At 35.2% G+C, this 14,135-nt stretch overlaps 2 protein-coding genes across 6 annotated transcripts; one reads left to right on the top strand and one right to left on the bottom strand.

The window, feature by feature from the left end:
* The first annotated feature begins 86 nt into the window (after positions 1 to 86).
* On the top strand, positions 87 to 7,744 carry LOC106759687. 4 transcript variants are annotated; one of them, XR_002667824.1, is made up of 2 exons: positions 87 to 295; positions 6,496 to 7,744. XR_002667824.1 is itself a non-coding variant. In XM_014642983.2 (2 exons), exon 2 carries the CDS (start codon positions 1,063 to 1,065, stop codon positions 2,320 to 2,322), a length of 1,260 nt encoding a protein of 419 aa, XP_014498469.1. In that variant the 5' UTR covers positions 98 to 295; positions 454 to 1,062; the 3' UTR covers positions 2,323 to 2,952. The 4 variants fall into 4 exon arrangements, 2 of the variants coding, with proteins under 2 accessions (XP_014498469.1, XP_014498470.1); XM_014642983.2 differs by lacking the exon at positions 6,496 to 7,744 and adding an exon at positions 454 to 2,952 and having other exon boundaries at positions 98 to 295; XM_014642984.2 differs by lacking the exon at positions 6,496 to 7,744 and adding an exon at positions 454 to 2,952 and having other exon boundaries at positions 98 to 312.
* A 1,717-nt stretch (positions 7,745 to 9,461) lies between these two features.
* LOC106762727 (probable E3 ubiquitin-protein ligase HIP1) lies at positions 9,462 to 14,135 on the bottom strand. 2 transcript variants are annotated; one of them, XM_014646768.2, is made up of 6 exons: positions 14,036 to 14,135; positions 10,792 to 11,980; positions 10,660 to 10,710; positions 10,489 to 10,587; positions 10,113 to 10,277; positions 9,462 to 9,860 (listed from the first exon to the last, which is right to left on the bottom strand). In XM_014646768.2, exons 2-6 carry the CDS (start codon positions 11,956 to 11,958, stop codon positions 9,711 to 9,713), a joined length of 1,632 nt encoding a protein of 543 aa, XP_014502254.1. In that variant the 5' UTR covers positions 11,959 to 11,980; positions 14,036 to 14,135; the 3' UTR covers positions 9,462 to 9,710. The 2 variants fall into 2 exon arrangements, with proteins under 2 accessions (XP_014502254.1, XP_022636527.1); XM_022780806.1 differs by lacking the exon at positions 14,036 to 14,135 and adding an exon at positions 13,124 to 14,013.

Genomic DNA, 14,135 nt, shown 5'->3' with positions numbered 1-14,135 from the left:
CAACAAAATATAAATAAAATACATATATTTTTAAAATAACGAGGAAATACCCTGTTTTAAGAATGACCAATGCGAAAGAGAGAGAAGAGAAGAAACATAGTATTAGCAGATCGAGTTAGAAAGAGAAAAACAAAACTCAATATAAAATCACCAACAATTAGAAATAAAAGATAAATAAATTGGAGAAAAAAAAGAAAAAAAAAAAGGAAGAGAGAGAGGCAAAGGCAAAGCTTGGAAGATTGAAACCCAGTGAGTGAGGTTCGAGATTTGTGAGCAATTCGTGAACTTTGCGAAGGTCAGAGTTCAATCAATGTATAAGTACTTTGTTTTTCCCCAAAACACTTAGTATTTCTTCTTGTTCTTCTTGTTCTTCTTCATTGTGCTTCCTTCCATTGCAATTTGAATTTTTTGTTTCTTTGGTTTCGCTTCATATTTTTTTTTGGGGCACCTCAGTTTTGATCTCTTCCCATCTACTTCGAATTTCGAAATTCGAAGTTCGAAGGCACGGAATTCGGCGAAACAATGGGGGTTTAAATTGGTGCAGTGGTGTAATGTTCGCTTCGCGTTGTTCGACACGACAATGGTGTTTCGGACCCGGGTTTGGTGATTCGGACTTAGGGTTTTGATATGCCATTCAATTCGATGAATTCGAGTTTGATTTGCGGGTTTTCGTGCTCGGAGTTGGGGAGTTTTGTTGCTGTTTGATCTCTAGGGTTTTGGTGGGAGGAAGATGGGATTTGGCTCTGCATTGCATGTTCTGTTCGTTTGCTGAATTTGGGTTTTTTTTTGGGGCGTAAGGGTAACCCTGTTTTTGTGCAGAATTGCAAGTTTGACTGTGGGTTACTCTGCCATTAGTATCACTCATACATCTGGTGTTGATATATGTACGAATTGTAGTTATCTGATTAGCGAATTGGAATAAAGTTGATATGGGGGAGGGGAAGTTTAGTGTTATTTGGAAACGAAAAGAGCTGCAATTTGGTTCAAATTGAGGTTTCTGCTGTTTTTGTTTTTTTTTATTATTATTATTTGTTGGGTGTTTTGTGAATCTGTTGGTGAGAAATGCAACCCCAGCAGAGCTCAAGAATTGATTTGGGTGAATTGAAAGCACAGATTGTAAAGAAGCTTGGAGCGGATAAGTCAAAGCGGTACTTTTATTGCTTGAACAGGTTTTTGAGTCAGAAACTGAGCAAGACTGAGTTTGATAAGTTTTGTTTCCGAGTGCTTGGGAGGGAGAATCTTCCATTGCACAACCATTTTATAAAGTCAATTTTGAAGAATGCGTGCCAAGCCAAGATCCCACCACCAATCCATCCGTCAGGTCCCCAGAAGTTTGGAGAACATGCTTCAGACATATCTCCTGGCAGAGAAGATGGGCACGAACAGAGTGTTGGCAGCTTCCACAATCAGAATCAAAAGGCTCCCGTTTGGTCAAATGGGATTTTGCCGGTATCCCCTAAGGTTAGGCCTGGCATACGTGAGCGGAAGCTGAGGGATAGACCAAGCCCTCTTGGACCAAATGGGAAGGTTGATTCTGTTTCTCATCAATCCATGGGTACAGAAGATTGTGGTAGTAAGGTTGATATGGAGAATGGAATCCTTACTCCTAGTGATTATCAGACACCCATGCAGCATCTTCAAGCTGTTGCTGAGCTACCTGAGTATGAAAAAGGAGATCCTGATCGGCGACCTGTAGAAAAGCCAAGAATACACGGGAAAGGGCCAGCTGAAATGTCAATTGTTGAAGAGGGGGAAGAAGTGGATCAGTTAAATCGCTTCGGTCTTTCTAAAAGTCCCTTGATAGCACCACTTGGGATTCCTTACTGCTCAGCAAGTGTAGGAGGAGCCCGCAAGGCATTGCCAGTGAGTAGTGCTGGCTATTTTGACAGTTGTTGTGACAGTGGCAGGTTGTCTGATACAGAAACACTCAGGAGGCGCATGGATCAGATTGCTGCAGTACAAGGTCTTGGAGCCATTTCTATGGAATGTGCAAACATGTTGAATAATATGTTGGATGTCTACTTGAAACGGTTGATCAGGTCTTGTGTTGATTTAGTTAGAGCTAGGTCTACAAATGAGCCGAGGAAGACCCCTGCCCCCAGACAGCAGATGCAGGGTAAGGTCATCAATGGCATGTGGCCAAACAATCATTTACACGTGCAGTGTGATGGTGCGTCAGCAGAAGCTGTGTCAGAACATAGACCACCATGCTTAGTTTCTTTGCATGACTTTAAAGTTGCCATGGAACTAAATCCACAGCAACTCGGAGAAGATTGGCCACTGTGGTTGGAAAAAATATCCATGCAATCGTTTGAAGAATAAAACCTTCATGAAAATTTGTCTTCTAGTTCCGATGGCTCAGCAATGGTTGATCAGTGGTCCTGTTCTGTTTCGGTAGGAGCTGGAGGGTGACAAATAGATTCTTCTAGCCCTTTCAAGATGAAATATTGATTTTGATCTTCAAAGCATCTTATCTCTGGATTCTCTGCTATTTGTAGGGCTCGAATAGGTCAAAGATTTATTTAACTGCAACCAAGGGTACCATCAAATCAAACCCATGATTGGTTGCTCTGTTGTATGTTTTTAGCATTTATGTTGGCTGTATTTGCCATTGCTAGAGATCTTGATACTTTTGTTTGCATTACAGCCAATGAGAAAAGAAAGAACTAAGGAAGTTTTGCAGGGATACTGTTGTGTAGCTGGGTTCAAGGAACTATGACTTGTATAAGAGCTGCAGGGTCGCTCTGTATGTATTTTTAAAATCTGAGGATTGATTGAAATTCAATATCAATAACACATTAACATCTATTGAAATTTCCTGGTCATTTTAGTTTTATGGTTGAAGTCCCTCTGTCCAAATTCATCAAATCCAACGTAATGTTTTTGTTTTTTAGTCTTGTGTAGATCTGTAACTTATCCTATATTTTTCGTGCAAATTAATTTGGTGACTGTAATTGTTATTTTCTATAAAATGTGAGATTTATAAATTTGACACATCTTTTCATCAGTGTAATGTACAGTTTTTTTTTTTTTTTTCCATGTTTGATTGATGTTTCATTATCTCTTGTTTTAGTCTGAATGAATATAGTCGTATTTCTCCTTTTATTAGTTGATCATTAACCAGTTTGATGAAGTTGTTTAAACTTCGATCGATAAAAGTCGCTTTTACATTTGTTGGTCTTAGTGGCATATATGATTTGGTATGTAATTTAAGGACTTTTGGAATTAAAAGCAGGGTAGGCGTATAGTGCATGAAAGTTCTGCAGGAAAAGCTGAAGAAAATAATAGATATCTACATTCAATTCTCATATATGATTGAATGATTTCAACTCCTATATATGTTTGTGTATATGATATCATATTTTATATTACTGACACTCGTGATATTGAAAAGTGGTGGCATGTTAAGCAAACGTTTTGCAGAGAATCTGGTGTGCCTGTAAGTTGTGCAAATTCAGAGAGATTGGACGAGGTTACTTGCAAATGGTTTGTTGCTTGTCGGTTATGGTTATGAATGCTGTGGAGGGACAAAGAAAAAAAAGAGACTTTTGCCATGTCTGGATTTTCTATTATTTAATTTACACAATATATGAAAGATAATTTCATGAATTTATAAAATCAGTAAACATTCACAGCTCAGTGGAAAATAAAATTTTCAACATGTTTGAGCTGCAACACGCCAATGCAATAGTAGTTGAATTTTCAAATGCATTCAACATTTAGTCATTTTTAACTGTTTATATGCTATTCTTCACTCAAATTTCTTGACATGTGATTTTGGTAGTATTTTTGCTACTGTTGGAATCACACTTGGAGGAAATGCAGAAAATCACCTTGGATTTGTCACAAGGTACTGATTGTTTGATGGTTCATTTTTTAACTGATGCTCCTTCTGTGCTTTGAACACACTATTGTTTGATTGTACATGGGTGAGTAAGTACGTATTTTGATTGGATTTTTTGTCTCCTTATTACCATAACTTATCTGTGGACATCGCGCTTCAAGTGTTAATGCCATTAATCCATAGTATATAACAAAAGGAGGACTGCTGCTGTATGGTATGATGCAATATGCAATCCTTGTCAGGCGAAATTATGGAAACTGATTTGATTTCAATGCTAAAGGATCATTGAAGTTTCCTTCTTCATTATTACTTTTTGAATATTTAGGAAAAATTATTCTTTTCTTTCTTCTAGGTTGTAACTAACTATCATTGATTATACAACGTAAAACATTTTTCTGGACCAAAAAGATACGGGAAGATTTATGTTTAGAATATAGTTGCAGGGTTTTATTTGCACTGTTTCTTATAACTTTGAACAGCCATGTGTTATCTGATTGGCTGTTGTGTCTGGCATCTTTTCAATCTTCTGGAGGTGCAAGGTAAGATTCAGGTAACTGGTAGAAGATTTGTCGGAGCCCTCAGTGCAGCATTGTAGATACGATATTACATTGTTTTGTTTAGGGAGAAGAGAAAAATAGGTTGGATGGAAGTAAGTTGGTAGAGTGGAAATAGATGGGAAATAAAGGGAAATTTAAAGGTGTTTCATTGAAGAGAAATAAAGAAATGAGAAGAAAAATAAGTAGAAATAGGTGAGAAATAGTACATTGAGTCCAATCTTAAAAATTATTTATCTCCTCTGCCTCTCTCTCCAAACACACTATTTTAATTCTATCTTCACCTATCCCCGCAACCAAACCTACTCTAAGAATATGTTTGGTAGAGATAAGAGAAACATGCAAGATGGAAATAAATAGGTAGAGTTATTATAGACGAGGAAATAAAGTGGAAACTAAATATGTTTGGTTGAAGAGATTAGAGAAGAGTTTAAATAGATTAGTGAGTGTTACTATTTTGTTAAAATTATTTTTCTCCTCTTTATCTTTTACCAAACACCCTGTTTTAATTCTATCTTCACTCTTACTCTCCCATCCTCACACCCAAAGGGAGAGAGCCTAGGTTGGGAAAATTTGCTTATAACATATATATGGCTGGACTTTAAAAATCTGCATAGCCACTTTCACTTAATCTGTTATCTTCTGTTGAGTGTCAACCCCTCAGTTTGTAGTTTTAAACTTTCTGTTCGAACGGGGCAGGAGTGGCCATGTACTAATTTATCAAAGTTGAGACAATGATTTCCAAAAGGATCAAGTTGAAGTGGATAGCAGGGTACTCAGTGTTTTCTAGAAGACCTTTGTGTGCTATTCTGCTGTGTATTTTGTATTTGTTGACTGTTATGAATATTTATATTGATCACTGAATAAGGTGAAGTGGAACAAGCGTACTATCAAGATCCAAACGATTATAGGTCTATTAGGCTGTCAGCTTCTGGAAAGTTAAGAATGTACAGGCTGGGGAAGGATAAAATAGTATATAACGTAATGCATTTGATTGTTTTTCTTACTGATGTCTATCTTTGGTTCTGCATATCACAGACAGCTCGAAGAAACTTCCTTTGAATACTCACACTTACGCACATTTTCAAAATGGCAATCCAGTTGATTTCAAATTTATTTTTTAGAGTTGTCATTTATGCATAAATTTCTTTACATGTATTTGCTAGAGTTTTGTTCTACTTCTGACTGATATTTTTTTTTATATTGTCAATCAATTATTAGAGTTTGAATAGTCCTAGCCAGATGAGTAAAAATTTAAGTTTGTCATGGTAGTATATTTTTATAAAACGTAAAGTCAAGATGAACGAAAACATGCAATGCGTTTCATGTTCTCCTAAATTATAGTGACTCTTGAGTCTAGCTAGTAGCGGTTGGCCATGGTTACTATTATGAAATGTTTTCATTCTTGCTTTTTGCTACGCTAATTTGAATATTAAATATTCATACAAAAAACAGTGCTACTGATTTAATATCTGGTTCTTGGGCATCTGTATGGTATTAATTTCGTCATTTATTTTGTCATTCCATTTTGTTGATTTTGGCAAACATACTAACACTAATGCTGCCAAAAGGGCAATATTTGCATCCCTCCTGCTGAATCATATTTCATAATCTCCAAGGAAAATATAAGTATGACTTGCAAGAAATCTTTCAGCAACAGAAACTTTGTACTATTCTTAAAACAATTCTATTCGGATACCGCCATTTGTCTTTCTTACCAGATGCATATAGTTGCTTTATGTATGTCAGCGAATTTCACAGTAAGGAGGTTTTACACTGCTACTCCTTTACAACGAGTGCCAGGAAATAGAAGCTGTGAGCTTTACACAGATTGTGTCTGCAGGCCATGATTTAGCCATGTGCATTATGTGCAATCTTAAGTATGCCACAATTGATTTGTGTAACTTAGAGAGCATTTTCAATGTAATAATTAATTTAAGTTATTAATTATATTTTATGGACTTTTTTGTTTGCCGCTTAAGATTTAAAAATACTCACTGTTTTTCTTCCTGCACTCCCAAATTTTTTATAATTGCAATTTTACCTTTTAATAAATGAAGGTTAAAAACCCTAAAATCCTTTTTCCCTTTTGTGCAGCTGCCGATCGTTCTCCCTTTTTGTTTTCTTCGATCCTCGTGTTAACCGGAACAGAATGGTAGCAGAGAGAAAGATTTGTGGAAGAAAGAAGAGAAATCAAAGAGAGGAAAGAGGTGGAAGAATTGTGCAGGAGAATAACATCCTTCGTCTTCTCGTCCCTCGTATCAAAAAAAGTTTTTTTTTTCTCCTGTTTTTGGGGATTATTATTTTGGAATAGCCCTCTTATTTTCTAATCTCATGTTGCAGTTTTTGTTTCGCAGGGAACCATGTTAACCGGAACAGCCATTCGCGAAGGTAGTTCCGGATCTGGAAAAGTCCGGGGAGACCTTCCAAATTCACCAATCCGTTCACAATAAATCGGATCCCTCAAACCTGAGAATTGAATAGGACGTGTTTACGGGAACGAGAATATGTCTTATCGATAATGTTTGCCGGGTGACATACTCTGGATTGCCTGTTCCCATAAGCACACTTGTTATTTAACTCTCCGCCGGACTTTTTGGTATGTAGAACTCACTTCCGGCGGGAAAATTCCTGAGATTAACATTCCGGTTAACAAAATTTCAAACAAACCCCCTCCACCCATCCCACTACACCTAGAGTTACACTTTCTAAAAGAAAGTTTAATATTAATTTTGATTGATGAAAGTCATATTTCTATTTTTGAAATGTTCAAAGTGGTTTATGTTTTTTAAAAATAGTTCAAGTTGGTGTTTGTTGGTGACGGTGTTAAAAATATTAACAACATAAGTGGTAAATGAATTGAGGTTAATTATTTTTCTTTTGTTAGTTCAAATTTCAAAGGATATTTTATCTTTTACTTTAATAAGAGTTTTAGAAACTTTTCACTCCTATTCTTGAGACTTCTTTTTTTCTCGAACAAACTAATCATAGAATTTTTTTCTTTCCTTTTTCTTGTTATGGATTTATTCATATTAGGATTTCAAATTGAGATTCTATTTTTTGAATTCTGATTTCGGGATATTGAGTTTCCTTTTTTAGATGGAGTTTCTATTTTGTTTTCTTTGTTAGTTTATAACACAATGGTTGGGGTTTTTTATGATATTGTGATTTAGGGAGGTTAGATATTTCGTTTGGGATTGAAGGCTCTGATTTGATAATTTGTTGTATTTTGTTTCTCTTTGGAATTTTGTTTTCTAATTTTACGTTTTGAAATTATTTACAATTGTATCATGATGTCGTACTTTGGAGGTTTTTGAAATATGTGATCTTGAATTTTGGGATTTTTGAATTCAGAAATAAAACTTTTAGGATAAATTGCTACTAACCTAATCGTAATTTATTTTAATATTAATTTTAACTTTTTCACAGATTAATTAATATTATTGACTAAAGTAAAGATTATGTCGATAACAACTCAAATAAAAAAAAATATTTTAAATTGAACTGTCAAAATTAGAGATTAAAATTGATATTAAACATTAAGAAAATAAAAAATAACATAGACACAGTTTGAGTAACGAAAACAAAGAAGACATTGAGCTCTTAATGGTGGTTGGGAGAACGTGAAGAAACGGAGGTGCAGAGGGGATAATGAGGATTATTTTACACATTTCAGAAATCATATGGAGGTGTAGAAATAAAACATTGGATGCAGGAAGTAATAACACTCTTCAATCTAATATTTGAAAGTTTATAAACAAAAGTTACAAATTTATTTTCTATTTCATTCACAATTTTATCCCACTAAAATTCGTCTATGTGAACTCTCTAAATTCTAAGAAAATTCTGATTATAGTTACTCAATCAGATTGCCTTTTCAATGAGTTGATGGATATACATATAGGTACACCCACCATTTATTACTTTAAATTATTTTATTTTTCTTCCAAGTGGGTTTTAAGAGACTTTCATATGACATTCATAATTGGTTAACAACTTGGAACTTTAGTAGAATTTTTTTATGATGTTGATATAAGAATTTTTTAAAAACGTTTATATTTTTATCCTTTAAGTTATTATTTTATTTAAATTTAACTGAACTTTTAAATTTAACTATTTTTGAAAATTAAGTAAATAAAAAGTTATCTATAATTAAATTTTAAAAGTTATTTATATTTATTTTCATAATTATAATTTAATTATATTTTATTATAAAAAATAACACAAGCTCATATATTTTTACTAGTTTAAAATTTAAATTAAAAATGCTGGGTTTGGTTATCTTTCAGCACATTTTTTCATCATTTCATATATCAATAAAATTTGTACATTTTCTCTCGTATAGTCCTTTTCGTAAACTTTCACTTAGAAGATACAAAAGCGAAAAAGATATTAATCTTTCCGTACAAAAGCGAAAAAGAAATTAAAAATGCTGGGTTTGGCTGCTCCAGATATTTTTGTTCACATAATCAATGAATGAATTGTTGAAAATGAAAAATTCTTTATAGACATCATCTAATGTTGTAAATATGCATCTTAGATATCAATTCCTAATAAGACTTCTTTTGGTTGGGTTCACACTGAGCTTTCATATGAATTTATTTATTATACAAATATAAAATATTGTTATTATCAAAGAATTAAAAATGAAATATCATTAAAAAAATATAAAACTACACCCTTTTATTATAGTTTCTAAATTCTAATATAAGCATTATATTTATTAACTCTTTTACCAATCTTTTATACTTTCACTTAGAAAAAAAAAATCTATTTGTTCTGCCTATTTACCATTAGGTAAATTAGTAATTCCTTATCTCAAGCAATTATTTGTTTTTTTTTAAATTCAGTTGAGAAGATCCCAAAAGCTACTTTGATTAGGTGCCTCCAAAGCTTAGTCCCTCTATTCCTAAACATCAGGTTTTGAAACATGCAAAACTCCTTACTTACAATACACGTTGAACTATAATGAAAGGAAGAGAACAGCTTTTTTGCCTACACTTTACTTTTCCTTTAAATTCTTCAGTGCTTCTTATATGAACTGGAAAAGAAAACACAAGAACAACAACGTAAGAGGAGGGCTTTAAGATATTGCACCTGCAGCTTAACATAGAAGTTTCAGTCTATCAAGCTCAGTGGCTTGCTTGGATTATTGTATAAGGAAGATGAAAATATTGGCTATGTACAAAAGAGCAATAAAAATGAGTAAAGACCAACTGCATTTTGTACAGAAGTGAAGAAAAAAATGAACAGAAGGAGGGGTACAAAGAAATTAGTCTCCCTCGTCTGGCCTAACATTGCAATTGATTGAATCATTGAGATGTGGATGGATTTGACGGTACCACAGATGCTTTGCAAATAGGGCACCAATTCTTCAGCCGAAGCCACTGCTGTATGCAAACCACATGATACATGTGCTCGCAATGCAAACTCCCCAATTCATCCGCAACCACATATTCCTCCTACAAATGAAGTCAATTAAGTGCATATCAGTTTGAGAGGCTATGGATGGTCCGGAATTCCTTTTTGCAATGAATGAACATGTGTGTATCAAATGATTATATAAACCTTACACCATTGTCAATCAAATTCCACAGGAGATGCAGGTAGATCATAAATCCATGACGGAGAAAAAGCTTAGAACCATGATGATGCTAATGACAGTCTCTGCCACGAAAGGTGCAAAAAGACTTTATTTAACTAGAGAAAAGTACCTGGCAAATGCTGCATTTGGTGTCATCCTTGGCTTCCTTGCAACTGTTGACTGCATTTTCAGAGGGAGAGGACTGGAAGAAACTTTTCTTTAGGCATTCTGATAGCGCTTCCTCTGTTAGAGCTGTGCTCACAGAACCCATCCTCTCTTCCAGAGCCAGAAGTTGCTGTCATTTCCAGAAAATTTTGGGAGGTGAGAATGATTAGAAAATAAAATATAGACAAAATCCGCATTTAATAACAAATACAAAAGCATATTTTCATCCAAATCTGTAGTAATCACAGAACTATCAAGCCACAGTAGATATCATCAGAAAAAGAGGAAACAAGCAACAAATATAGCAATCTGTATTGTAGCAACTTATGACATTAACGAACCTCGTATGACATGTTATCTATGTCCAAACGCATGTCTCTATGCGGGTCGTAGAAGTTAAGCCCAGTAAGGAACAAGTTGGATTCCAGTAAACGAATTTGCTGCAAAGACGCCAAATGAATGAATTAAATAGTTGGTACATTTGGTCAAATGATTTTTTAATCGGGATTTACCTCATGTGTTAGCTCAACATCTTGTTCAATCCTCTCAAGTGCCAACAATACCTAAATAAATTATGAAGAATAATGTTATAAACTTACAGTAAAGATCATGATAAAATAACTCATCTTAGTAGTGAAAATTACCTCAGCAATACTATCCACGTTGTAACGCCGTCGAAAGCTATCCAGATTCATTATAGAATGAGTGAGGCCATATTCTGAAGGAGACCCAGGCATAACACCATATAACTCCTCACTGCCAGTACCTGGCCTACTGTGAGAGCTAGGACAACTTAAGGAACTATCTACAGAAGTACGATGTGATACACCAGAAGCATTACGACCACCAGAATGAGACAAAGAAGGTATCATGACAGGGGACTGATTGGGTGACACGGGATTGGCATTTCCTTGGCTAGAAAGCCTTCCCCTGGCATGACCACTAATTGATTTTCGAGTTCTAACTGGTGCCATGTTGCTGTCTGACCTGTCCCTGTGAGGAGGAGTATTCCTAGATATTCTTGAATCAGAAATGGATATGCCATTTCTGGAACCAGAACTCCGTCCTTCTACTGAAGACCCACTCATTTTCTTCCCTCTAGCAGACGAGCTACCTTCCCCTTCACAATTCCTCTTTTTTATCATGTCCTTCCTTCTGTTAAGGGTTGAATCTGAAGATGAACAGCCGGCAGGGAGGACATCAGAAATAGAGTTGCATTTGAGATTCCTCAATCCATACCTACTGGTACCAGCACGCATCCCTGAACCAGTGTTTTTAATTTCCTGACCACTAATTCCAGACTTTGGATGAAAATTCCTCCGAGATCTTGAATTGGATACCACACTTGAGCTTCCTACTTCCATCATGACATTACCAGACATTGTCTTTTCCATTTCAGCTTGAAGCCCTGTCTGACTTTTTACAGGGGTAGGGGCGAGTTGTGAAACCTCTGATTCATCCAATACACTACTAGTTTCAGATGAATCCGTCTCTAACTGAGATGATGCTTTTTTCCGAGGCTTTATAAGCGGTTTTCCAGGGCTACTAGTCTTGGGAAAAGTTCTAGAGGAGCTTCCAACTGCTTCCTTTCCAGCAGAAGAAGAATGAATAGAAGGTTTCAAAGATTTTCCTTTTTCAGAAGAACCAATTTGAGCACCTTTAGAAGTGTTGACTCTGCTACTGCAAGTAAGGCGGCTGCACACCTGACCATTTCGATCTTTAGCATTAGCAGTGTCTCTAAACACATGTCTCACCCCCTTTCTAGGGATTACCATCCCATCAATGGCTCTTTTACCAGAATATTCATCCATCAATGGCGTACTCCCTTCAAATCTGTAACACGTTATCGTGGTGTATTAGATCATAAAAAATTCCAACAAGCTACACGATTGTCAAAAGCTTAATATATATTGTATAATACTATATTTTTTCAAGTATGTTGATAGCAATCACTTATGTGCCGAACTCAATTCAAGCAACAACATATAGACTGAACAAGTGGTCTATAAATTTGGGTTCAGATACCATCAACCAATAGCCCAATTTCCTAATTAATATCTACAAACTAGTCCTATATACCATACCGAAATTTTTTCACAACGATACCTTCTTTATAATCTCCTATAAATAATTCTAAACAATAACATAAAGTTAAAATATATTTGCATATACTTGAAAATTGGAGCTATAGCGCAAATTTCATTTAGATTCTTAAGAAGAAGCTTCAATTGAAGGAAGCTAAACAAAGCCTTACAGAAAATATTGCAGTACTTGGAATTTAAGTGAAAGGGGGAAAAGGAAATATTTTCAGCAATTTATAAGATAAAACAGGGGCCATAAGACAATGTTAACATGATCGTGGTGTGTTGAGGAGGTAAAAGCAGCCAATCTCAGTGAGCACTTAGAAAGCTCTTTGACTAGAAAATTCAATCAATGTGAAACATTGTTACAACATTAAAGCTATTGCAGTACTTGGAATTTAAGTGAAAGGGGGGAAAAGGAAATTTTTTCAGCAAATTATAAGATAAGACAGGGGTTATAAGACAATGATTGTTAACATGATCGTGGTGTGTTAAGGAGGTAAAAGCCAGTCAATCTTAGTGACCACTCAGAAAGCTCTTTGACTAGAAAATTCAATCAATGTGAAACATTGTTACAACACTAAAGCTATTCTCACGCCAAATTCATCCTTAGAACTATTTATTTCTCAGAATATTGTCGTAGATTCAGCAGAAACAATTTGTTAGATTATGCATGTTCAGTCAAATACATGCTCAGGGAATTTGAACTGCACCGAAGCAAGCGAATTGAATAACATGTCGAAAAGTTAAAATAAACAGGTAATGTTGAAAAGTATTGCATTTATGAAAAAAAATACGAAATGCAAACAGGGGATAAAACAAATACCCAGAAAATAAGTTTAACAGAATAAATATAAAAAATCTAATCGCATATGGTTAGAGTTCTAAGAAATACATTAAATAAAGGCTCTCCAACTCCAACAGAGTTTTTTTTTCTCACTTTCCCGTGAACCAACAGGGTGCGAACCTATCATCTATGCGTGATGATTCTCCTTTAACTTCTGAACATTACAAAAAACCTGAAGCAGTAACCCTCATCCAGAACAATTCAAAAACGAAGTGAAACAGAAAATAACAAACAGATACACGATGAGATTACGCGAACCCCAGCCGTCACGAACCATGACCGATCAAAAAAGCAAAGCAACCTTTTTTACGAGGAATCACATAACCCCAAATCCTCAAAACCATCCTATTCCAAATACCCAGAAAACTCGAAAAACGAACATGATTTCAAGAGTGAAAGAACAACAATAAGTGAAGGAACGAGAAAGGAAGAAGAAGAAAAAGAGTAAACGGGGGGCGTGAAGGGCTGATTCCACAAAAAGTGGGAGGACGCTTCGTTTTGAAAGGACGAAGGTTTGCATCAAATATTCTCCACACAATCACAGAGACTCCGTCTCCGCTATTTCAGCGCTGAAAAGAAGCTCAACAGTAACCACACCATTGACCATACTCACTCCAATCCCAATCCCAAAATCCCAAACCAAATCATTTCACCTAAATAGTAAAATAAAAATCCCACCTCCACCTCTTCCCCCACACAACCAAACATCTCCATCCATTAATTCCAATTTTTCACCACCAAAATTCAAATTCAATCACAAATTAAATACCGTTTATTATTAATATGTATAACAAAAATATACACATATATACATGGCCATGGACCAACGCCAATAAACCTTCCACACACAGACAAATTTGAATCATCCATTTTTTCAATTAAGATTGATTGAAAAACAATAAATAAATTATAAAGCAGAATTGCTTGAGCAGAGGCAAAACTCTTGAATTCTGCTACTACCTTGTTTTGTTGCGGTTTGAAAGGTGGAAGGTACAGAGAAGAGAGAAATAGAAGAGGTTTGATACAGAGAGAAAGAGAGAAAGATAGAAGAAATGTCCAG

The sequence above is a fragment of the Vigna radiata genome, chromosome 5 (genome assembly GCF_000741045.1).
Source record: "Vigna radiata var. radiata cultivar VC1973A chromosome 5, Vradiata_ver6, whole genome shotgun sequence".
Taxonomy (NCBI): Eukaryota; Viridiplantae; Streptophyta; class Magnoliopsida; order Fabales; family Fabaceae; genus Vigna; species Vigna radiata.
This window is presented reverse-complemented; position numbering and strand designations above follow the sequence as displayed.